This window comes from Parasteatoda tepidariorum, chromosome 2 (genome assembly GCF_982258835.1).
Source record: "Parasteatoda tepidariorum strain Cologne lab strain chromosome 2, Ptep-v5.0, whole genome shotgun sequence".
Taxonomy (NCBI): domain Eukaryota; kingdom Metazoa; phylum Arthropoda; class Arachnida; order Araneae; family Theridiidae; genus Parasteatoda; species Parasteatoda tepidariorum.
Window position 1 is genome coordinate 106470462 of NC_141756.1, and position 25876 is coordinate 106496337.

The 25876-nt window shown below is 27.5% G+C and overlaps 2 protein-coding genes across 2 annotated transcripts; both read right to left on the minus strand.

Moving 5' to 3' along the window:
- Positions 1–2951: 2951 nt before the first annotated feature.
- Positions 2952–18189, minus strand: LOC107444893 (plasmolipin). Its single transcript, XM_016059146.5, has 6 exons — positions 17981–18189; positions 13646–13774; positions 11014–11190; positions 9679–9777; positions 6578–6726; positions 2952–5611 (listed from the first exon to the last, which is right to left on the minus strand). Exons 2-5 carry the CDS (start codon positions 13766–13768, stop codon positions 6580–6582), a joined length of 546 nt encoding a protein of 181 aa, XP_015914632.1. The 5' UTR covers positions 13769–13774; positions 17981–18189; the 3' UTR covers positions 2952–5611; positions 6578–6579.
- Positions 18190–19829: 1640 nt separating this feature from the next.
- On the minus strand, positions 19830–25845 carry Atox1 (Antioxidant 1 copper chaperone). Its single transcript, XM_071178055.2, has 3 exons — positions 25706–25845; positions 22996–23071; positions 19830–20104 (listed from the first exon to the last, which is right to left on the minus strand). Exons 1-3 carry the CDS (start codon positions 25712–25714, stop codon positions 19971–19973), a joined length of 219 nt encoding a protein of 72 aa, XP_071034156.1. The 5' UTR covers positions 25715–25845; the 3' UTR covers positions 19830–19970.
- Positions 25846–25876: the final 31 nt, after the last annotated feature.

Consider the following 25876-nt stretch of genomic DNA (forward strand, 5'->3'; position numbering starts at 1 on the left):
AATTATTTTGCTACTTTTTTTTCTTCCAGATTTTGTAAAAAAAAAAAAAAAATGCCTTGTTAGAAAACTCGGTGGATTATTATTTTATTTAAATAATTAAGTTGGCAGGTAAGTAGTTTTGGTTTTATAGTGTGTTGGGTATAAACTCAACGATTCTTTTGTTCATAAAAATCTCGTACTTGTTAGTAAAAAAATTCTTAATCAAGTGCATAAATAAACAAATCAATCATGATCAAAAATAGTACTTTTAATCATGAAAATCATTGCAGCTTCTGAAATGTTAGCCTTGCTGATTCCTGAGTAATCTTTCAATTTAGCACAACAACAACAAAAGAATTCATAGAAAATTATAATTTGTATTCATAATCAAAAAATGTAAATCAACTAATACTAAAAATATAATGAAATGTTTCCGAATAAATTTTTTGTTGAGTTATGTAAAAATAAAGTTTATTTTTTGTTTTTTAAGATTAAAACTTAGCTTTTAAAATTTTTGATTAACGATTTTTTTCAAATTAATAGGCTTAGTTGTAATATGCATTCATATTCACAAGAAAATAAATTTTCAAGGGTGTCTAAGTTAAAGCAATAGAATAATTTATGTACAATTTTTTAACAAAAATATCTGTGTTTGCAACTGCTGTTTCATTTTGCTTGCCTATACAGGGGCCTGTCCAGGCCGAATTTACTACCGTTTAGCGGTAGTTTCACAAATTCAACTTTAGGAAAAACGGTAACTTCACAAAATACTTTTTCTTAAAATTTTATTTTTTTTATCCCTTAAGAAACTATAAATCCATATTTTTAAGTTGATTTTTTAATATAATTTTTAATTTTTTACAAATTATGTCTAAATTTTCACAAAATAAGTACCTCTCAGAAAAACCTAGACAGATCCCTGCTATATTATGCTTCTATACTTTAATAAAATATAATACACTACTACAAAATGCTACGCCTACAAAACCAAATAATAAAAATGTATTTTTGCATTTACGTATTTGCTAAAAGCTAACTTAGTTTGAGAGTAATATCTCAGTTCCCTTTGAATTTTAATTATTAATATTTTATTAACTTTAAATAAATATCTATGTAATTTCTAATTTTGTATTTATTTAATCTTATCAATTTAGTTAAAAGTTTTCAGATTTCTGGATTTGCGTGTCCTTATATCTCTTTCTAATAAACATATTTTCCAAAGGTGTCCTTTCTCAAGAATTTCCCCAAAGTAAAATTCTGCTAGAGTAAAAAATGTTGTGCTAAAATTAGTTATTCTAGCTTGATTATTAAGAAACTGATAGAAATCCCGGATTTCTGAATTTACAACTATTTTTACGATTAGTTTTAATGGTACTATAAATCTAAATATGGTGTTTTGAATATAAATGAATGTTACCCCGTAAAATTGGCCTGGTCTGAGTCTTGAGATTAGTAATTGGGTCCAAGCACCTAGTTGTGAAATTATCTTGCCAATTAGGCTAATAACAGGTATAATTAAATATGGCCAGCTACTTGATACATAGTAAAATATTTAGGCAAACTAAATTTATACACTTAGATACAATTTTATATTTAAAAACTAACATATGAAAACTCAATGTGCCTTTTTATAACTATTCTTACAAGAGGGGGTAAAAGTATTTATGTGATGATTCGAACTCCTGCCCCCTAAGATAGAAAAGAATTTCTACCAAGCGTGTTAACCTCTTGGCTAAGATTACACTGGTTAGGAATAAAAGTATATATTTTTTAACGAATGTGTAACAATTACAAATGTGTTATGGTTGTATTACCGAAAAGAAAAGATGCAGACAGGTAAGCATAATACAGACCAGCAATCAATGTAAAAGGAAGATATACTGTTGTGTATTTTTGGTCGCAAGTTTGGTTCTCGTCACAAAATAGCATATTTCATCATAATGTGATATTGCACAAACTTCTTATAATTTTTGATATTAATTCACTTTATTAACTGCAAAAACTAATAAGACAGGTATATGGACCAGTGAAAATGATGTACAGAGTAATAGTATTTTTTAGTTACAGGTCTTTCAGACTGCTAATTTTTTTTTTTTTTTTTACAGTTTTAAGGGAAAAAGACATGACACTATTTTTCCTGATCTAATAAAGTGAGATTTTTAATCTTTTTAAATGTATAGTTCTGTCAATTGTTACTCTATCAGCAAAAATTTGTTAGGTTTTCAATGAATTCAAATTCAAGATAGTGAGAAACGAAACCTTAATAAGTAATTCTAATAGTAAATTCTATTATTTAATATCTCTTTGCAATTTTTTACTAATTCAATTTTCTTTTTTACCTTTAAAATGGTACATATTTTTGGTTAAAAATAAAAAAAATATATTACATTTTAAGGAAAATATTGTTATTTTTCTCAATTATTGTGAATAATATTTTTACTACCCACCCTTTTTTTTTATTACCTTACTTTTTTTATTATTATTTCTACTACCCTCCTCCCTCGCAATGTCTTGACATGATGGCCCAAGGTAAAAAAATAAAAATGTAATGCTCGGACAAAGAAATATATATTGGTGAATTAAAAAGTAAATAAAGATATTGGTTTCAGGAAAACGTTAGTAGTTTAGTATTTAGTGAAAGATGTAACAAGATATATAAGGATATCTGCTATTTTTGTTTTGTTTGCTGTAAAAAATAACCGAATGATTGCAAGAAGAATGATTAGAGCAAGCCATTAACAAAGAAAGGAAAATTTTGGTGTCAGAGAGGTATTAATTTCGGTAAATTCCGATAAACAAAATGCTAGACTACATTAATTGGTCGAAAACAAGTTCAATCTAGAATTTTTTTCATATTGTGGAACTCATGCTCTTAATAGAGAATTGAAACTACATTTTATTACTATTTTGCCATAGATAACCTTAAATAAATAAATCGCTCTACAGTATTGCAAATAAAGGCGAAATAATACTTTCCACTAACGAAATTTTTTTTATTGACAAAATCAAATATACAAAATATATAACAGTGAGAATATGGCGCTTTTTTATATACACAGTACACACAAGTGTTTTAAATAATAAATGTTGGGAAAAAGCCACTTAGCAAACATCACACATGCGTATTAAACAAGTTAAGTGTTGTACAAATATTTATCATGTATACTTTTAATGCAGTTCTCAGGTCCCTGTAACACTCAGTATAATTTTGTAACATTCAGTTCTTGCTAAAAAAACCAACATCTTGCAGGATATACTTAAAAATAAGAGGCTCGGGTCTTCAAAATAGACCAAAAAAGTTTTGAATAAAAACACTTTAAAAACATCACAACTTTTAAATAAATAACTCAGATGTTATATTTTTAAATTATGAAAAAATATATATGTATAAACAATGCATTGAAAAATCATATAAAGCACTGGAGTTCATCAGAGAGCTAAAAAAGCTCTCTACAATCTAACTATTTCTAAGAAATTTATTTTAAATATATGTTAATGCAAAACAAATGTAATATATAAGCAGCCTTAAAAATATGAAGTCAAATATATTAATTTATTGAAACAGAGCAAAACCTCGTAGGTTGTTAAACTGTTTTGTTACTTGGCTACTTAAAAAAAATAATAATAATAACTACTCTAACAAGAATGTCATCCTCACCTCATTATTTACAGTATTATAGTGGGTACATTTCCTCTTGGGGAAGGTTAATACTGATTACAAAAATATACATTATATAATTTTTTTATAAAAAAAAGTCTCTCCTTAACAAAAAAAAAAAAACTTTTGCTGGTGTTGTACACTAAATTAAATTTAATATAAATTTAATATAATTTAAACTTAATTTCTCAAATTGAGTTTCATGTAATAAAAACCACCTTGGTAAGTTAGAAGCAATGATAAGCTACCTTAGTCTCATAAGAAATTTTGAAAACTCTTAAAATAGATTATTCTCATAAAAATAGCAAGATATATTTTGAGCTTAATATTTATTTTGATACAGAAATATATATATACATTTAACTGCATTTAGTCTCCGTGGGAGTAATGACCATCAAAAGTGTTAAATATCAAAAATAAATTTTCACAACTAACATATTAGACTAAATGTATTAAAAAAGTAAGAATTATGAAATTGGAAAATTTTAACCTGCCGTCAATCTTAACTTATTTTTGCCTTTAAAGAAACATATTTAAATAATAATATGTGTAGAACTTTCTACAAAAAAAAAAAAACTTTTTTTTTAGTAAAATATGAGTTACAAAATTACTTCAACCCTTTTATGCAATGTAAAAAAAGAAAAAAAATCTTGAAATTTTTAAGTTATGTTAAATCAGTCTTACTAATCTAATCATCACTATTTATCAAAGAATTAGACATGCAGACAAAAAGAAAAAAAAGAGAGAATTGAAGTTGTGAACAAATGGGTGACAAAATAATGCTAGGGATGTAGAACATAGTATTTTTAAAGCACAAATGAAACTTTCAAAATTGATAAAATAAGCTTTAATTGCAAGAAGGTTTTGTAGTCTCAGTACATTGAAATACGTGCCCTTGAATTATTAAATTACAGAATAAATGGGTAAACAAATAAAAAACATTTTCAACTGCAAAATAGTGGATTTAAAATAAGAAGATATTAGCATATTGAAAGGCCACCAACATAAATCGAAAATTGACGCTAAATTTTATTGAGCTTGCAATTGACATCCTTGTAATACTAACACTGCTACAACCCTAAAATTGCATTATTTTATAAATCATGTTTTTAAAAATACCCTGCTCATACCTTTCATAAAACATTATTTTTTGGTGTAAATAAGCATAGTTCTTAGAGAATATGCCGATTTTCAAACTTGCATAAAATCTACTTGCATCTTTCAGACAGTTTTTATTCGAGAAATTAAAAACTTCTGCTTTAGTTTGCATTAGTTAACACAAATATCCCTAATTGTAAAAATTTAAATTTTTAAAAACAAAATAACAATTTTGGTGTAAAAATATGTTTAAAACTCTTCCTCCAAGTTGAAATATTTTTTTTATTAGAGCTAACACTAGAATGAAATTTTTATTATTCTGTCACCCATTAATATACAGATTCCTTATTGCAACTACATATATATTTTATCAAATAATATATGAGTATTAAAAAATAGTCTTTTAAAATTAGCAGAGCTCAATCAAATGTAACTAAAGAGAGCATTTTGTATACAATTCAAGCAAGCAGATGCTTATTCTAAAAATCTATCTTCAATTTCTAATTATTCAAATGTATAAATTCAATACAAAGTGTATAAAAACATTTCTGTTTTGTATATAAGCACTTTTAATGAATATGACAACATGTGATAAAAACTACAAAATATATATTCTTATTAAAATTCGAACAATTAAGAAAAAAAGGACATGGAAACCATGTTTAGTGTAAATGTACTTAAGGTGAACAAAAGATAAAATATGTTCTAATTTGTTTTATATATTAATATATTTAGCACCAAAGTTCTAAATAATCATGATCATACCAGAATTTAAAGTATTATGTGAAACTATTAAAAAATAAATCACCAATAGCTGTTATCAGAGATGCTTCCGTTTTTTGTTGTCTTCGATATAAAAAAAGCTTTCTCTTTAACCTAAATAAAAGGAAGAAAGAGTTAATAAGTTTAATTAAAAATGATAAATTATTAGTTGAATTAAGGTTAATACATTCACACTGCGTAGGAATGACAGTTTTCTGGAAAATTTTAAAGCAGGAAATTTCTGTTTTTATCAAGAGTTCATATATTTTTAAAAGGTCATTTTTCCTTCTCTGCAAACAGTTTGCATGACTTGATCTAAAAGTTGATCCCTACCAAAATGGATTGAGAATATCACTTCTTGAATCATCGCTCATTTTCAATACAAAACACAATTATATTTATAACTCTCCGATGCAAGATAAAACCGGATTGAAATTTAAATCTCATTACAACAACTTGATTCAAGTTTCCACACTGTAACTGTTTGCTTGTATCTCATTGCGTTCTCAAAATGCTAATACCAAGGTCTATAGTTTAGCAATGCAATGAGGCTTAAATAGTGGAATAAACCAAGCTTGACAAAAAAAATAATACAAGAATAGTAATGGTACTTATAATTAAGTAAAAAATGCAAGCAATTTAAGGGGCATCATTTTATTTTATAACCGTGGTTGAACAGCGGACCTAATTTTTGGGTTTACGACTACTAATGTTCAACGCTATTGCCTTGTAATTTTGAACCCTATCCAGGAGACAAGGGAACTCCTGAATCAAGTATTGTGAAAAATTTGCCTTCGTGGAGGACTTTTTAATGGAACTGACCAGCATTTGCCTTACTTGGGGAGGAAAACCATGTAATCATCCCAAGGTTAGCCTGATAGCAAGGGGACTCTAACCCATGATCAGAGTACCACTGAGGATATTTTACGTCAGCACTGTGGTCGGTGTAAGCCGGATGCAGAATTCGTATCGACCTAACCATCGCCGGGATTCGAATCTGGTTCACCTCATTGGAAGGCAAATGCTCTATCCCCTGTGCCATTCATGACTCAAGAGGCATAATTTGTAATGGATACTCACTTTTAATATGTAGGATAGCTTGGAGCATTTGATGGTGCATTAGTTGTATTTGTAGTCCTTTCACCTTGAGCAATGCCCCCATTTCGCCAATGCATGTACCTTTCATAAGCATCATATCCATAGAGAAGCATGGCAACAAAAGCAAAAAACTAAAAATAAAAAAATGGAAGAAATTTTTCTTTTCTGGGACATGTAACATAATTATTTATTTCATTTAAATAAAACATTGTAATTAGAATACAGTCGAACGCCGTTCTAGCGTTACAGCATTTTTCTTTTGGTCATGTTTTAAATGTCGCGAAACAAATGCTTTACTTATCATGTTAATAAAACCAGTTACGATCGTTTTTGAAACTAAAAGACTCCCACGTCTATTAGTCATAAACTCTTGTAAAAAATTTCTTTTTAAAAATTTAAGTTATTTTGTTTTGAAGAGTAAAACAGTAGCTCATGATACTCGTGGTAAAGGAAGGGGGGGGGAAGAGGATTTCTGATAGTTTGTTGATAAGCCTCGAGCATCACATTTGATAATTATGCATCAGCTGATGAAAATGTTGAAATTTGTGGCGTTGTCTATTATAGATAAGGTTGCAGAAATTAAATAAATGCAAAGTGATACTGATAAAGATAGTGTAGCGGAATCACAACTAGTGCTAACAATTACGCGGAAAGCCTCCAAGCCTTAGAAACAATGAGGAACATTCTGTATTTACCAAAATTTAAAGAAAAAAAAGCAGCAAACTTGCAAATTTTGAGAACTTATTGTTCGCATAGAGAAAAGAGTGGTCAAACCAAAATTTCCAAATATTTTAAATAAATAAATGTGTTTAGTCCTTTTTTTGCGCTATAAATAAATTTTTAATAAGTACATATAAAAACTAATTCATAACTTTTTTTAAGTTCATTAATTTCGTACAATTTCAAGCCATTATGTGATATTTCATATTGACCAGCATTTGTCGTTTTCCTGTTTCTATTGTTTGTAATAAATGGTCATAATAGAAAATATCAATCTAGGTTTTACTGGATTAGTAAAAAATTACATAAAAAACAAACTATGTGAAAAAATGACTGGCATTTAATATCTAGACAAAGACGAAGCTGTAACACATTATGATATAAAGCAAACTTACTAGACAAATAAACCAGGTTTAGTTAATTTTAATCCCCACTTTGCTGTGATCAATTTGATTGGAATTAAAGCTATAGATTTTGAAAATTGTCTTAATGTGACAATAAACTTTAAAAGTATTGGAAATTAATGACACACCTACTAAATAAAAAATACCAAAATATGTAAAAATTAAAATGAAATGAATTAATACACGAAAATCATCTGCAAGATATTTTTATATAAAAGTAATAACTAAAACAAAACAAAAAATATATTAGCTTTCAACATTTATTGGCAACTATTTTTTTTTAAATTTATATAAAACACTTCTACCCTTGTTATTTGTATATTAAGTAATATAGCATTTTTTTTTTAACTAAATTGAATTAATAGCTAGAACATAAAGGGTACAAACACTAGACTTTTCCCTGATTTTATTTAATTTTTATAGCTGGTGGCCTAAATTTAAATATTAATTTTTCCGTAATGTCTTATTCTGATACCATTTAACTCACTTTATAGGGCAAAATTAACGGTCATCGCAGGCCAATGAACAACTAGATGTAAAAAAACGGCAATTAAAAATTTTTCAGCCAGTCGCCTTCTAATAGCCATTCATTGCTTCTATAATTTTATACAATTGATGTTAATATAAATTTTTTTTTAGTGAACATAGAATTATTAAATATTTTTTTTAATACACTTGTTTTAAACTTTTTTTTTTCATATTAGAAATGAACCTTGCAACTATATTTTTAACCTTCCGTTAGTCGCGCACTTGTTTCCGACATGGTTAATCACGTTGCACCTATGAGGTGTTTCTGATTTTTTTAAAGCCAAATGAAATTTAGTCTAGTTTAAATAGTTAATTGTTACCAATTTAAGACTCTTTAGAGAGATAAATATCAAAAAACTTATTTAGCGAAGTACCGAAGATAAATTTTTCTTGCTCCTGCGTCGGATCTCTTCCTCCATCACAAGATGTTCAACCAATTGACGCAAGAAGGTTCTGCGGTTTTTTACTCCGTAACCATTTTCTGTGTATATAACTTGACCATTTATACCTGCTACGTTGAGAAGGACAGAAAAAGAGATAAAATATATATATATTTAATTCATAAAAATATTATATCCATAATACTTGCGTCAATGGTCGCGCTGCACCAGAGGGGTGATTTGAGCGGTTCCAACTCTCCATCGACATGTTCTAAGGTCGGTTTTACACGGACATTTGAGTAATCCAAAGTTAGGAACATAACATTAGGCTCGACCTCCGGAAAAATCTATTGACGGCAAAGGAGGTGGAAGTGCAGTAGGGATGCACCTGTGAGGTGCGCGCGACTAACGGAAGGTTAAAAATTCTTTTAAAAAAATGGCTAACATTAATTATAGCAAGGAATACAAACAAATACAACAATAAACATCCAACACAAGAAATAAAGATGCAATAAAATGTAGGTGAAATGTCACATTAGTAATATCAAAAGCTTTATCTTACTTGTTTACAACTAATTATTTTTGAAAAAGTAGTCACTATTAAAAATACTTCAACTACAAAAATTCAATTAAAAATACTTTCTATTTTCTGTGTTATAGGGCCACACCATAGAAGTATAACAATAATTGTTGAAAACAATAGCATTTAAATAGACATTCTGGATTCATGACAGTTTCATCGTCATTTGTCGATTGCTTTCTCAGCAAATATTGTTTCAGATTTCCACAGAATCAAATGTCTGAATACGATAGCATAATTACAAAGAAATCTCCACATTTTGCCTTTAATTTGAAATTGATCAAGCTAATTTTTTTTCAGAAAAAGTAAAAAAAAATTGATTTAGGTAGCACTGTATTACTATGCTCGAAACCAGTAATTTAGATTCAAGTGCTTCATCGTGATTTATTTTAAATGCTTTAATTTAAATTATATTTATACAATGTAATAAAGTATTTTTCAAAAATAGATATTTGGAAATCTAATACTTACTGAAGCAGCTCCCCAGGCAGGATCCATGCCTCCCCTAGAAGCAGCAACACATCCAGCAATAAAGAAAAATACAGTCCACACAGTAGAATATATTAATTCCTGAAATAAACACACACATATATATATTTAAAAATAAAAAAGAAATAATTATAACAAAACACAACTGATTCAGTAGACTTTGATTAGGGACTTTCTACTAGCGAACGCCTTTAGTAACAATGTTAGATATGTAAAGCCTTTTGTGTAACAATGTTAGATGTGTAAAGCCTTTTGTTAGATTGTACATGCCTTTTTCTGGGCCAAAAAGACTGTTGGTAAGATGTGTAAAAATAAATCAACTAGTAGTAGAAGCAATTTATTTTAACTGGAGTTTTTTTATTTTTTATATTTTTTGTTATTTATTTAATTTTTAAGAAGCTGAACAGAATTTCTATTTTGTGACTAAACTATCTTTCAGGAGATACATTTTTTCCAAAAATAAACTAAAATATCCAAGTTTTTTTTTTAAAAAATCATTTATAAGATAGAAAAGACTTGATAGTTTTGAAAACAAGAGAAAAGTTGCAGGGTGGTCATACAAATCAGGTTTCAAATTTTCTTGATTTTTCCAGGTAAGAATCTTAAAAATTCCAGATCAGAGTGTTGTTTTCTTCCTCATTAAGTGTAGGATGGATACAAGAAAAGTACCAATATTATAAAGTATTTTATTTAAAAAGTTAGTTTTTCAATACGTCACATTAAAAAAATAATTAGACTAAATTTATTTTAACAACTTAGCAAGATTTTGCTTTTTATTTTTTAAAATGTTAACGCTTTGGAACAACATTAATTTTAAAAAAAGTTAAGATGGATGTGGTGAAAATATATTTAGCTTGTAGTATAGATTTTTTTTTTAATAAAAAATGTTTTAATGTGTTACTTTAAGCAGTTTTTGCACTAAGTGCACCAAATGGCAAATACAAAGTGACCCAAAAAACTTTTGATAAGTATTGTTTATATATTGTCATTAAGGATGTAACGAATAGTGATTTGGAAGAATAGCCGGATATTTGGCCAAAAAAATCAGGCGAATATTCGGCGGCTCAATAGCAATATTCTCTTAAGAAAATAATTAATAAATTTTTTTATAGATATAAATAAGTTTAGCCATTAAATGAAAATTATGATGCTCAGGGAATATATCTAAATATTATTTTTTTAGCTGAATCTTTTAGAATATTAGTAATATACCAAAAGACACCTTTTCAGAGGGTGGTGTCAAAGTAATTCGAATACTCATGTCTCGTGGACACCAATGACCTTGATAGAGCAACATTCTAAGAAAAATCAACTTACAACAAGCACCCATGGAATGAAATGAGTTCTTTCAATAATGTGAAACAAGTAGCCAATAATCAGTAGCAGAGTCACCCAGAAAGCCGTCATTGCAACAAAGCCATACCAGCCGCCAGGAGAAGAATAGGCTGCATAAGCGACTGTTTGGACACATATGAAACCAATCAAACTGACCACCTATAAACATGAAGATTTTAATAATCATAGAACTGACTTGTTATAAGTATGCACCCATTTTTGACGATTTTTTTAAATCACCAACCAGATTTGGTGCATTTTGATTCTACACTTTGATTTTGCAACATCCCAGAACTGAATTGAACAAAATTATAATTTTATCAGTATCATATTTCTTTTAACACAAAATTACATTTTATAAGTGAAAAAAATAGTGCAGACCTATACCAAATCATACAGTTTCAACATCAGTACAAACCCAGTTAATAATATACCAAACAAATGTATAAAACTGGACTTAAACAATCAGGTAGAAAATGGAATTCAGAATTTGATACTTATTAAAAATTGGTTTCACAAAAGTCAAAAGTTGTAAATGTGTGTATAAAATGAATAACATTATTTTATTAGTATATGTTGATGACGTGAAGTTATTTTGCAAGACTCAAACTATGCTGTTAACGTTATGTCACAATTATTGAATTACAATAATTACCAACATTGGATTGTAGTGGTAGATTTAATGAATTATGTAATAAATACTAAAGAACATAAACCTTGCTTATCAAATTTTAATTTTAAAAAACATGTGAAATAGCAGCTTTAATCACTTTAAATCAAACATGTAATGATAAAAATACTATGATAGTGTGAATTATGTATCATTTTTAAACCAAAATTTTAAACAATTAAACTTAAGCCTAGAAAAAATATCAAGAAAACCAAAGAAAAAACAAGAGGTACAAACAACAAATTGCAAACTAAGAAAGCCTGTCACATAAGATTCCAGAGGTTTTTAATTTTTTATACTATCTTAATATCAGGGTTGGCAGGTTTTTGACATGTGACAGTTTTTGACGGTTTAAACCATGGTTTAAACCGTCACGTCAAAAACCTCACTGTCAAAAATGTCGAAAATGTCAAAAACCTATATTTATATGTGAAATTTATTTAATACATAAAATTTATATATTTTTTATAAAGGATAGTGTTTCTAAGTATGTTCTAGAAAAAATAAATTTAAAATTTTGAAGAAACACTTATATTTTGAATAGTAACCAAAATCTTGTACTTTTGAAAGCCCACATCGTTTGTAATATTATGTATTCATTTTCATGTGTTATTGAAAATCTGCAGTGATATTATTAAGAAATTTATTTTTAACCAAATTTAGTGTATAGTATAGATTATACTAAAAATTGGACATTTTTAAAGATAAACATTAGCAGTTTGGTACATTAGACATCTTTTAAAGAAAAATCTTTTTAATATTCTTTTAAATCTTCTTAATAATCTTTTTAACATAAGACAATACAAATTTAAGTGCTTTCTGTTAAATACACGGAGTAGTTAGTGTCGATTTACAGTATATTCAGCCTATTCATTTACTATGCTGAAAATTTAGTTTATCCAAATACTTGCGAATTTCATTTTGCTGAATACTATATAGTTTTGTTGAATATCTAAATATTCAGCTGTTGAATAATTACTTCTTGCTTTCAAGATATGCATTATTTGTATTAAAAATACAAGTGGGGGGAAAAAAATTAAGAGGTAAAAATTGTTTTAAAATGATAAGTGTAATAATTATAAATAAATATAATAAACAATATGAATTATATTTATCATTATTCACAAATATAACTACTTTTAAATTCAAATTAACATACTAGATAATAAAGATATTCGGTATAACATTAAAAAAAATTTCATACACTTGTATTTATACAACATAACTTGTAAGTTCCTTATAAATATTAGTTATATGTTCCTTATATGTCAAAAATACATAGTAATAAACTTTTAATTTTCTTAAGTATCAAAAAAAAATTTTTTTTCTCAAAATATAAATATTTAAAAAATTTTTGTGCAAAATTTTTCTGCACATGCATTTGAATATAAATTTCTGAGATTTTAAATCTGTTATTTTACCTTAATTTTAATTAAAAAAATATTTTAAAACCTGCTGATTACCTATAGTATAATTGAATTTCAATATAATGCATGGCAACTGTTGGTAGTTTTGAAGTTTATGTATTTTCTTGGCAAACTTCAGTTTTTGACATTTTTGACGGGTTTTTGACGGTTTAAACCAGTATTATACCCTTGTCATGTCAAAAACCACTTTTTGACGTCAAAAACCCAACCCTGCTTAATATTGACTTAATCTCAATATATTAATACAATATTATAGAAAAGCAATCAATTCGAATGTAGAAAAATTAGCTTGCCTTAAACTTTTTAAGTTAATTAGTTACAAACATTTTAATAATGGGATGTAATATATTTCAATGAGGGGAATCCAATCTTTTGGACACAGGAGATATTTGGTGAAAAAAATATCAGGTTATGAAATAGTGATTATCAAGTCACTTCTCCATTTTTCTTTGCTATATGCGTACAACCTACAACACAAGACCTTAAAACAAGTTCATATGAAAGGAGTTATACTTACACACTGTACAATTTTCAGAATACCAGGAATAGTTTTAATATAAGCAGGATCAAAGCGAATGGTCGGAGATAATTTTGTCGTAGTTGTTGAAGCAGTAACAGTTATAGGTACTGACACAGACATTGTCTCCTAAATAAATAAAAATTCATAAAAAAACATAAATGATTGGAAGTCAAATCAAGAAGTTATTCAGTGTAGAAGTTTGCTTAGTTGTCATAGGGAAATATTAAGCCAAACATTGATTTTATGAAATATACTGAAATGAAATAAAATATGAAATTATTTAAATGCATCTAGATTGACCTCGAACATTGACGAAGACTTAGTTTTTTCTTCTTTTTATTTTGACAATTCTCTCAAGACAAACAAAAACTCCATTCATCAACATAGTAGCAGTGTGCTCTCTTGTTAATTTCCTTTTTTATCAAAAAATAAATAATAATAATTTGCATTTTATCAGTCTGCTTTCTTACTTTTAAAAATTCATGAGATTAAAAAGAAAAGTTTAATGATTCATGCCTGGTACCTGATTTTTATGCTGTCGGCTAATTGGGGCGTCACCCAGAGGTTGGAGGTAGGCTTAAAAAATTTCTAGACAGCAAGTTTTGAGAGATAACAAGTTGAGCTAAATATGTTTTAAAAAGTTGAGTCATGAAACATAAGAATAACTGCACTAATAACTCTGTATACAATGATAGTTGACTAGAAGTCTAAATACAGCAATGATAATTTTTCAAGGTAAGACAAAAATAATTGTGCATTAATTAGGAAAGAATTGTTTTAGAATAAGCTTGCATTAGGATTTTTCCAAAAAAAAAATTTCATTTCCTGTAATGAAAAATATTTGACATAAGAAGGTTTTGAGAAGAAATTCTTCGACATAGGAATTCAAATTAACATAAGATGGCTATGTCAGGGGAAAATATTATTTTTAGCATAAAAAGGTTTTCGAGATAGAGAAGTTCGAGATATCAAGAGTATACTGTACATATGTATAGGGTTCCAAGAATTTGAATAATGTTGTTAGCCTGCAACCAACTAAATTTCCGGTAGCTAGTAAAAATATTAGCACCTCTTCAATTTTTAGTCTTTTTCCTTCCAAATTTTAAATTTTGTTGAATACATAAAAATACATACATAAAAATCAAATACTTATACTTGGAATATTTATTATAATGCTATATAAAATATGAAATTTTTTTTAAATAAATATTATCAATCTATGCTTAATTGCAAAGTATTATGTTTAAACATTTAAATATGTATTTTATATGAGAATTTGAGGTTACGTGTAATGAGGATCATGGCGGCAGGATTTTTAACTAAATTTATAAATAGGGCTGCAATTTCATCCTAAATTTCAAATCTACAAGTCCCGAAAACTTTCTAAGAAAAATTTCGAAATCACAAGCTTCACACAAAAATTACACAATTGGAGTACATGGAAACAAATGTGTCTTATTGTTATTTTACTGAAATGAAACATGTTTCTCTATTTGTTTATTGAGAAATTAATACGTCATGGAAATTTGAATCGCAGCAAGTATTATCGCACTATGTATCATAAGTATTTCAAGTCACAATTAAGTGATCACTTTTAAATAGGCTTGATTTTGCACTGATTTCATTATAACTCTTTGTGATTTGAGAAAAATTATTGTTACAGATTTCTACATAGTGATTTTTGTTTAAATTTAAGAGTAATTTTACAATTTTTAAAAGTTTTCGGCAATTTATAAATTCTAGCAGGTCGTGAGCCTAAAACAAATTAAAGAAAATTAATATCAAAACATAAAGGGTAAGGTTTGCCATGTTTTGTGTATTATCCCTTATTTGGCTATATTTGTGCAAAATATCACCATTTGATATTTTTTGGGTTGCATCATAGCATGCTTGCGAAGTTTTCCGAATTTATTTGTTTTCTGTTTTGTGGAAATTTAAAATGAAAGAATATGTTATATTGTAAACACTAATAGTATAATAATATCTGATGGCACACTTTTTCAATTTATGGCGTAAAAATCAATCGGAAGTAATAACCCGGAAGTCTTACAATGAATTTTAACCCTTAGTGCCATCTGTGTTTAGCTTTACACAGTCAATCATAATTATGGTGTTTTTAATTTCTCATACATTTAATCAAACATAATTACGAAGGTGAATTTGGAACCATGCCAGTGTTTTCGTCATAGAAAAAAAATGGGTGAGAATTTCTCACTCTTTCTCAAAAACAGGGTGAGATTTCAGAAAGTTAAGTGAGATTTCTAAAAACTAAAAAAACACAAATAGACATTTTTAACGTCTTCTATTTTTTAAAGCATTGAATATTCTTGCTGCATCATCATAGAAGATTTTGCCTTTACTAGGTATTTGTCCATCTTACATTAGTGCATAAAAAATTTTAACGTCTTACATGAAAAAACCTTACCGACGGCAAACACGTGGTTGCAAATAAATGTGTTCTGAAAGGGGTTCCGTGGTTCTGTTGTTCAAAAAGGTTCTGATCAATACTGGTAAATAGGGAAGCTAGATAACGGAGCAAATGTTGAAAATAATGAAAGATCCAGGAAGAAAAGTGAAACGGATTTTATTCTAAATAGCGTAATTCGAAGCTTCTTCCAAAATGCGAGAAATTCGCGAATTTTGAAATTGATTTATAGAATGCACGAATTTCTCGCAGTAATCATTGCGAATTTCTCGCAGTAATCATATTTTAATACGAGAAAAGAAAAAAATATGCGAGATTCTCGCATTCTCGCGCTGTAGTGAAAACACTGCATGCATTTAAGAAATAACTTATTGATGCACACGCTCAATTTGCATCTGGAATTGACATGTTTTCTTTATAACTTTATAGGTAATTATCACTCATGAATTTCTAAATAATTCTATAAATCCCAAAAATTATTAAACAAAACTATTATGATTCATCAATTTTGAATTTGCATATAAGTATTCACATTTTAATTTTCAGCCATATTAATTCAATTTAGTACTGATTTCATTGTAAACCATAGTGGTTTTTATTACATGTTTTTGAAATACCTTATTTTTCCAACAAAAAATTATTACAAAATGCAAAATCAGAAATATGAAAAATATGTAAAAGCAAGAAAATGAGGAAAAAAAGGATTTTTCTCTCCAATGATTGTTGAAAACACAGGATTTTTCTACATAATGAGTATCAAAATATGAAAAAAAATCTGATTGTAATTAAAAAGATAAAAATATAGTCACTACTTTAAATTTATTGATTGCCAATAGCGAGAGAGAAACTAAATTTTGTAAGGCCTGCATATATATAGTCATATAAATAGCTAACCCTGCATTGGCAAGTCATTAAAACATTTCAAAATAGCTGTAATTTGCTAAAATTAACGAAAAACAAATACTGGAATTACAGTTAGCTTTTACTGACAAATACTAAAGAAATATGTAATGCATTTTTTTTAAAAAAAGTAGGGAGATTTCCGTATTGTGATCTCTGGCGAAATAATAGACAAATCTGTGCAACTTCTGGGCAGCAGCCCGCAAGAAACTAAAAAAGACATCACAAAAATGGCTTAACTTGAAAGGTATAACTCATAGCCAGGCATATCATAGGTAACTCATAGTCTATGAGTTACTTTAAAAAAAATTACAGATGGATTTTAAACTAATTGATTTGGCCCCTTGGCGATTGTAGTTGGAGTAATATTCCCTGAAAAGTTATCAGGATCAACTTTTACTTGCATAAAGTATTGAATTAGTTGGATTTCTAAACCATAAAAAAAAAAAAAAATATGTTCTGCACTTCAGAAAAAGAATATTAAGATCAACTTATATTTTTAAAAATGGTCAATGAACTAGGGTTATGAAGCAGAGCAACATTCTACTTTATAAATTAAACAGCCAAGCTTTGTTAGAACCTTTAGTTAAAAGACTAGATATGACAATTCCTATTTTCTACCATTTTTTCCCTCAAATGAATAATAAAAAATGTTTAGGTACGTTGCAGTAATGTACTAATGCTGTAAATATAATCGAACTTAAAAATAAAAACACACACAAACGATATTTTTGAAATCAAAATTTAATAAGATTTCTGATATTGCTTCCGAATAATATAGTAGATTGAAAGAAAGTAAATAAAAACTTAATCCAAGGACAATCAATATTGTTCTGAAACAAAACAGTATAATAAATTACTGTATTAACTAAGAAATCTTAGAGATATTCTAATAGATTTAAAACAAAAATTATGATTAAATTAGTTGAGAAAATAAAATTCATATTTTCCTGCTGGAACATAAATATTAAACATATAATTTAATAAATTATCAAGAATAACCTTACTTGAAAATCTGAAGAAACAAATTTGCTTGATATTTTTTCCAACGATAAACTTCAGCAAGCTCAACAGTTATTAGATCAAGATCAAATTGTTTTTACGTGGTTAATTATTCAAAGTTTGACACTCCCAAAATAGAACTTGATTTGAAGTTTAGATTAATAGGACTATTCAAACGTTTTAAACTGCCAATTTCTGCAACAAAAAGATCAGACTATTTATAGACTTGGGAAAACTTTTAAAAGAAAAGTGAAGATGGCGATAGTAGTTAAATTAGCAATAAAGAACTGTTCATACTTCATGTAGTTCATCGCCGGTGAAAGATGAGGAAGCTCACTCGAAAAATTTTATCATTAGAGAATGCAAAATATATTCATGGAAAATATTAATATGTATGGTCATTAATTAAATGAATGAACACATGATTATTAAAATTTGCTTATTTTTATTCTTTTATATTATTCTTATTATTTTTCAGGGGCCAAACGCTCTGTTAAGCGTGGAGGTAGCGGGTTCGAATCCCGCCGTAACCTTGGATGTATTCTTTGTGATGTCTTTCTCTGAATTGTTCTATCTGTATTTTCTACTTGACAATGACTTATAAGCCTATATTGAGCACACAAGTCAGCAAATGTATGTAATTTCAATAAATCAATCAATATTATTCTTTAATTATTCTTTTTTTTAAAAGGAGGGGAAAAAACCACGTTATATATAATTTAGACTGAAACTATAGTTTCAGTCTAGATTTTTAAATTAAGTCAGGAACTTAAAACTGTATTAAACGTAGTTCTTAAAGAAATCGTAGTGGAATATTTTTTGACAACTAATTAAGAAAAAGTTTTATAAAAGGGGAAAATATCGTAGTCTATTCTCATACTATTGAGGAGGATAGGGAGAAGTCATGACATGGAACCGGTCATCTTCCCAGATGGCGTATACGCAGCTGTGACCAAGAATTTTATTTTGAGCTACAAAATGTTCAAAACAGCTATTTATGGAGTTCCAATTCTCTACTTTTTAAACTTAAGCTCTGGTAACACTATCTAAACATAGGGGACAGCTCCCCCACTTCATTAGTACGACAACCAACCCACGTTTGAAGTAGAGCACTTGACGGTAGAAAAGTTTAACGAGGACTGATACCTCACAACCTCGATCCCTTCGCAGGCTAATTAAACTGGTCACTCATGAACTGTTGCCAGTGATGCTCGACTTCCGTGATCTACTGTGGAACATTGTATAATGCATGCTTCAAATTTATTAAAAAAGGAATAGAAATGTATTATTATTGACTACAGAAAAACGGACCGAAAATAAGCAAGGCACAAATCTAGTGTTACAAGTATTTCCTATCTTTTTTAGCAAATAAATTGTTGAAATAGCAAATAAATTGTGAGGTCTTATAGTAAATAAATTGTGCAGTAATAACAAATAATGAAATAATAATGTGTAAGTAAATAGCAAAGAAATTATGCAGTATTTAACAGTGTTATAATTTGTATACACTAAGAATTAATGTAATTTTGCTAAATGAAACTTATTTACCCAGTAGTATGTTTGCAATAAGAAAAATCAATAAAATTTTTGTATCAATTTTATATTATTACCCTCTGAAAACTTCTAAATCAGATACTTTAAAAAGAAATCTTTTGATTTAAATCAATTACTTTTTTAAAAAATATGGGGACTTAAATCAACAAAACCTGCTACTAGATCCAGGTCTAATAAGCTTAGGCGATATTCAGATTATAACACAGCTTTGGAATTAAAACATTTTTGTTTCTTATTTTGTCGTTTTGTTCTGAGAATATAAATTTTTTTTTGTGAGTTATTTTAAAAATATAACCATAATTGGCAGCATTAAAAAATTATTCTTTATTATAAAAATATACTAGTAGAAATTCATTTACATAATCAAGAAAAAAATAATATAACATCAAAAAGTTGCAACTTTAAGCACAATGATTCAAAAATTTATAAATTTATTTCTATTTATGATGTTCCAATATACGTGCATTCTTTCCCAGTTTTCTTCAGAGTTTCTAAAATTGATGTAGCAGGCAAAGATGAAGTTACTTTGACTTTCTTATTTTCCAAATCAACTGAGAAATCATCAACACCATTACCTAATCAAAATAGAAATAACTAAGCATTGAGAAAAATAAATGGAGTTTAAAAAGGTGATTAACAATAACATACTATTATTACTCTACACTTCAGAAAGTGATTATAGTTATTTGTTACACTAGATTACATGTTAGAATTACCATATCCAGTCTCATGTTGCACAGGTCTTCGTTGGAATAATACATATGCATACATAATACATTAAGGAATTTGTGCCTGTGTATCTGCATACCATACTATGAGCAATCTGTAGGCTCTATAAATACGACATTCAACATGATACTAAATTAGTACAGCTGTAAACAAATTAAGAGGCCTGATTTTTGATTTTTTAATGAAATTTTTTTTATTCATAGATACTTAAAAAAAGAATTTTCTCATTGTGGTTGAGTTGCAGCCATTGCTTTAAAGTAAGCTAAAAACGATTCAGTTTTGTTAAATATATTAAAGATAACATTAATGATGTTTCCTAGCTTAGAGCTTTAATCAAAAAAATTGCTTATTGTGCATTCTGTAATACTTAATTATTTTTAATTTGTTATGCCAGGTAAACTGAATGATCAACATAATAGTTGCATTTAAATTAAACAGTAATTGAAATAAAAAAATAAGTTTGTACTGAAAAATCATAATTAGTTCAAATATGATACTGATTGAGGATAAAGGTAAAATAATACCAATATTATTGACCCCAGAGATAATCAATTTTATCAATATTTATTAATTGAAATAAAATAATAAGCTATATACTAAAGGCAAAATAATTTGAGAAATTGCATTAATTCATTTAAGAGCGAGTAAAAATCGACAAACTATTGTCACTATTCAATTAATTGCTTTTGAAACTAATTTAAATAAAAACTAAGTTATGGGCGAAAAAGCAAAATTAATGGAGAAAATGCCCTTATTTGTCATAGAGTCCCATAAAAAGTTGCCATACTATTATTAACACAACAATATGCTTCATTTTGGTAGTAGGCACTACTGGCATTATGGAAACTTATTATACAGTTTCAATATGCACCAAATATACTTTTACATAGGTACAAAGTATTTTATAAGTGTACTTGGTGCCTATACTGTAAATTTTTATGACAGATATTCAGGTAATAGGTTTTTATGGCCCTTCGAAGACATAAGTACAGGAAAAAGTAGCTTGGTTGTGGTAAATTTAAAATATCATGAGTTGTCTAGAACAGCAGCATTATGCCAGATGATGTTAGAAATAAAGTTAATATTTATTTTGATAGGCCGAATGACTAAGTACATGTTTTGCTTAATCTAATAACATAAAGTCACCTAGAAGGGCAACACATAATAAATTAAAAAACATTGAAAACATTTTAGCTTAATACTTGTGTTGGCATTTATCTTTCCCATTTTGTGCATGAATTAGAAATGTTGTTTAGTCCTGATTTATTGATTTTTTTATTATTTTAAAGTCCCGTACGAAGATTGGGTATTCAGCTAGTATATACATATTTATACACACATATATATGTATACATCTGAAAATGATCTTTTAATTATAAAATTAAATCTTTACAACTCCTTGTGAAAGAAAGATCTTCTATTTTTAAATTAGAGATACTCATTTTAAACTATGATTTAATATAAAAAAAACTCATATGAGATATTTTATATTATCAATATACAAGAGTTATTGAGTAAATTACGGAAACACTCCAATACTATTTATAATACTCTTACTCTTTTTTTGATATTTCTCAAAAAATACTAAGAGAATTAATTTATAACTTAAGAGGTGTTTAGGTCACGCGATTACTCATACATATCAATATAGTTTAAGGCTATTAGAGATTTAAGGGACCGACAATAAATAACAAAAGAAAAATTGTGTTTTTGAACATCTATGCTAAAAAAAAAAAAAAAACAGTAATAAACTTGCAATATGATAATTTTTTTGGCTATCATATGGAATAACTGCACAAAATTTCATAAGTTACGCTAAAATATTCATGGAGTCAAGACATTTTTATGAAAAACAAATTATTTCCCTTTTTCTTACTATAACTGCAGAAATATTCAATAAAATTTTTAACATAATTCCTATTTAATAACAAAAACATTTGAAAATTTGAAAGAAAAAAAAAATTATTGAAAATTGCATAAGGTATGAATATATAAAGTTATCCTCTTAAACTGTGCATGCACAGAAAAAATTTAAAAGATTTTGTTCTGAATCGTAATTTATAACTTATATATATATAAAAAAAAAACGTATCTGAATGTCTTGAAAATTTAATAAGTTTCTAGTAATCTTTCAAAGTAGTGAGTAAAAATTAAATAACATTAGATTTAATAAAAACATAGTTTTTATTATTATTTTTTAACATCTCTATTAATTAAAATATAAATCAATATTGATATGTATCTGATATAAAAAGTATCAGGTTTTTGTAACTAAAACTGAGTTGCATCAGTATCAATATATGTGTAGTACCAAAGAAAATTATACTTACCCAGTTCTACTTCGTACCAAGTTTGGTAAGCAAGATTTTGTAAGTATGTTACAGAATTATGCAATAATTTTATTTTTGTATTTTTATACTTCAAACTTTTAAATCATATTAAAGCAAATTTTGAGCTCTATTCGTCATTATAAAAATATAGTCAAACTATAAGAATATAGTCAAACTATAAGAATATAGTCAAACTATAAGAATATTACAAATATTTATAATATTCTGAATATTGATGATGAAATATTTTTTTTAATAAATACTTAAACAGGAAAAACATAAGTAATAACATCAAAAACTAATAAAAAATAAGTATCAAAAGGAGAAAAAAAATAGGAACAGAAAGAATTATAGCTTCATAATGTTTTAACAGAAAAAATATATAATCGGCAAAACTCAACAAGCACCTTTTAATTTTCCTAAAACTCTATTCACTGCTCCAGAACAGCCTTCACAAGTCATATTTACAGAGAATTCGTGGATCTAAAAAAGAGTATTAAATAATAATTAGTTTATTAAATTTAATTGTTGTTTCAAAAACTCTAAAGATGTTACAAATTACTTAATTTGTTTAAAAAATATTTTCTGGAATAAATTTGTTGGCCTACATAGAAGATTTCTGGTACTCCAACTAGGATTAACAAAATTACTTATATAAGGGTCAAAGTTCTTAATAAATTAGAAAAGTGTTTTTGAAATAAAGAGTAGTAGTATTTTATCAGTTAAAAAGGAAATCAGTTAAAACTAATTATTTTATCAGTTAAAAGGGATCTAGATTCAGGGTATCTGCCATATTTTAGATTTTGAAATCCATGACTAATTCCAAGAATTTTTCATGACTCAAGGAAGTTACAATTTTCTCCCACAAGCACACAACAATAAATTTAAAAAAGCATTATAATAACATTAATTGAAATGATAGGCATAACCAAATCTGACATACTCTGCATCTTCATACTTATATATTTTAAAAAACAGAAGGAAAAAAAAAAAAAGAGTTGAAGCAATAAAATAGGAGAAAAAATTACAAAAGCAAATAATTTTTTTTCCTACAGAATTATATTCTAAAGATAAATTTTTGTCAGTTTAAAATTTCTTTGACAATTGTAATTGGCTTGAACAGGTATCAATACAGAAATATCACCAACTGGAAGATTACTGTTAATTAGTAACAAGTATTCAAAAACTAATTTCTGTAGGATAAACAGAGAGGAGCATGATATTAAGTGCAGCCTAGTTAGAAAACTGGTTAGGGTTGTCTGCAATACTTTTGAACCAGGGTTGGCAAGTTTTTGACACATGATGGCTTTTACCGTCATGTCAAAAAACCCTCTGTCAAAAACCCAGAGTTTTGGTAAAACTGTATTTTTATTTGAGTTTAACTGCTTATAATTTAAAATTAATTCCTTTTTGGGCAATAAAATTAGAAAAAAAAGTTGTTAAAAGATATTTTAGAACAGATTCTTGCATTTTCCCAACATGATTATATCAAAACATACTATTTGAAGTAAAATATTAGGATACTAAACAAAATTTTCAACATTTCCAAGCATCATCTTGTTTAGCATATTACATTACTGAAGAACGTCAAGTCATTCTTGAGTTAGAGTTTGTTAGTAGTTACAAGTTTTGTTTAGCTTATTTCTAATATTTAAGAAATGCCAAATTTTAAATTCTTCTTTAGTTCTTGAATTTATAAATAGTTCCAAACTTTTTTGTTTGTTTGTTTATTTCTAACAATTAAGAAGTGCAAAATTTTGAATCCTTTGCAAATCAAGCTATAATGATAAAAGAAAGTATCACTATTTCAATAAGTATATTACAATATTTCTATATGAATATCCTTTTATAAGAATACATGTATATAGTTGCAAAATCAATAGCAATCATTTACAACATTCATTTATAAAGACAACTATGTGAAAATAATATATTGTCCGCTATATGCCATAAATTAAAGAAAACAGTAGGCTTTTGATGGTTTTTAACAGTAAAAACACGGTTTTTACCACTGTCATGTCAAAAACCAGTTTTTGATGGCAAAAACCCAACCCTGTTTTGAACTAATAAAATAACTTGATATGGTTGTCAATATAAGATTATGCAAATTTTTGAGAGTATTATTGAAGTTATCTCTACTGCTAGTGGTTAACAAATGGTACAAATGGTTAAAGGTATTGTTTGCTCTACTACAAATGGTTAAAGGAAAAGAAATAATCAAGTAGAGCAAACCTTTTAGATTTTAGGTTTTTTTTCCAAATCATGATATGTGGCAGAATAACAAGTTTGTTATGTGATAGTTTGATATGTGGCGGAATAATAAGTTAAGTAAGGTAGAATATAAGTAAGCTGCACAGAGGTCTTGGCAACTTCCATGCAACAGCCAACAAGAAACTAAAAAGCAGCAGAGAAATGAATGAACAAACTTCAAGGGTATAACTCGCAGAAATCCCAGCAATCTTCAACAAGCTTTATTAAAAACAATTTTCCCATTTAAAAATAATGTGGCTGGCACCTTGGCGATTGCATTTAGTCTGGCAGATCACACTACAGAAATATACCTGTTTATAGAGCAGCAAATTATTGAATTTTTCTGTATTGGTATGAGCCAAAATAATCACCTAGTTTTGGAAGTGACCTTCGAGAAACTATAAAAAAAAAATATTTTTTTTTGCAGGGAAGGGGACGAACTCAAAGGGTATAAACATAAATCTACATGTTCCTGTTTAAAATTTTTGCAAATTCAAAATCTCTCTTTTGCCTAGGTCTAGGTGATTGTAGTGGGCGTAAACAGGCGAGTACTTCTTTTAGAAGGTAAAATGGGTGGATACGTTTTTAAAGATGACATTAAAAAAAAAAGAAAAAAGGGACAGGTAACGATGAGCTGCTACAGTATTCTTTTCTTTAATTTATAGCAGCAATGTTCAAAATTATATTAAAAAAATAATTTTATTTCCAATTATTTTTTTACCAAGCCTGATAATTATTTAAGATATTAAAGATTAAGTGGAATAAATCTAGTAACATTTTTTCTTTGACCAGTACATCTGTTTAAGTTTATAATTGAATTTTAGGAGGAACTAGAGCAAGGAAAATAAATTATAAAAGAAATAATACCTGAGCCATATTTGATAATCGAATCGCAAGAAAATGAACCAAAACTTTATCAGATGACTCGCTAACTATTAAAATGCAAATTATCTTAGACGTTTTAAGTAGCCTACTTCTGTTTTATTGAAGCATGAAATACAGAACTTGAGTAAAATAAAAAAAAATTTGAAAACGCTT

Coding starts and splice junctions, on each gene's coding strand:
- LOC107444893 (XM_016059146.5), bottom strand. CDS start 13,768: ATGTCTGTGTCAGTACCTATAACTGTTACTGCTTCAACAACTACGACA. Junction 11,191..13,645: donor TTCTGAAAATTGTACAGTGT/GTAAGTATAACT, acceptor TCATGTTTATAG/GTGGTCAGTTTGATTGGTTT. Junction 9,778..11,013: donor TCATTCCATGGGTGCTTGTT/GTAAGTTGATTT, acceptor TGTTTATTTCAG/GAATTAATATATTCTACTGT.
- Atox1 (XM_071178055.2), bottom strand. Junction 20,105..22,995: donor AGTTTTAGGAAAATTAAAAG/GTGCTTGTTGAG, acceptor TATTTTGATTAG/GTAATGGTGTTGATGATTTC.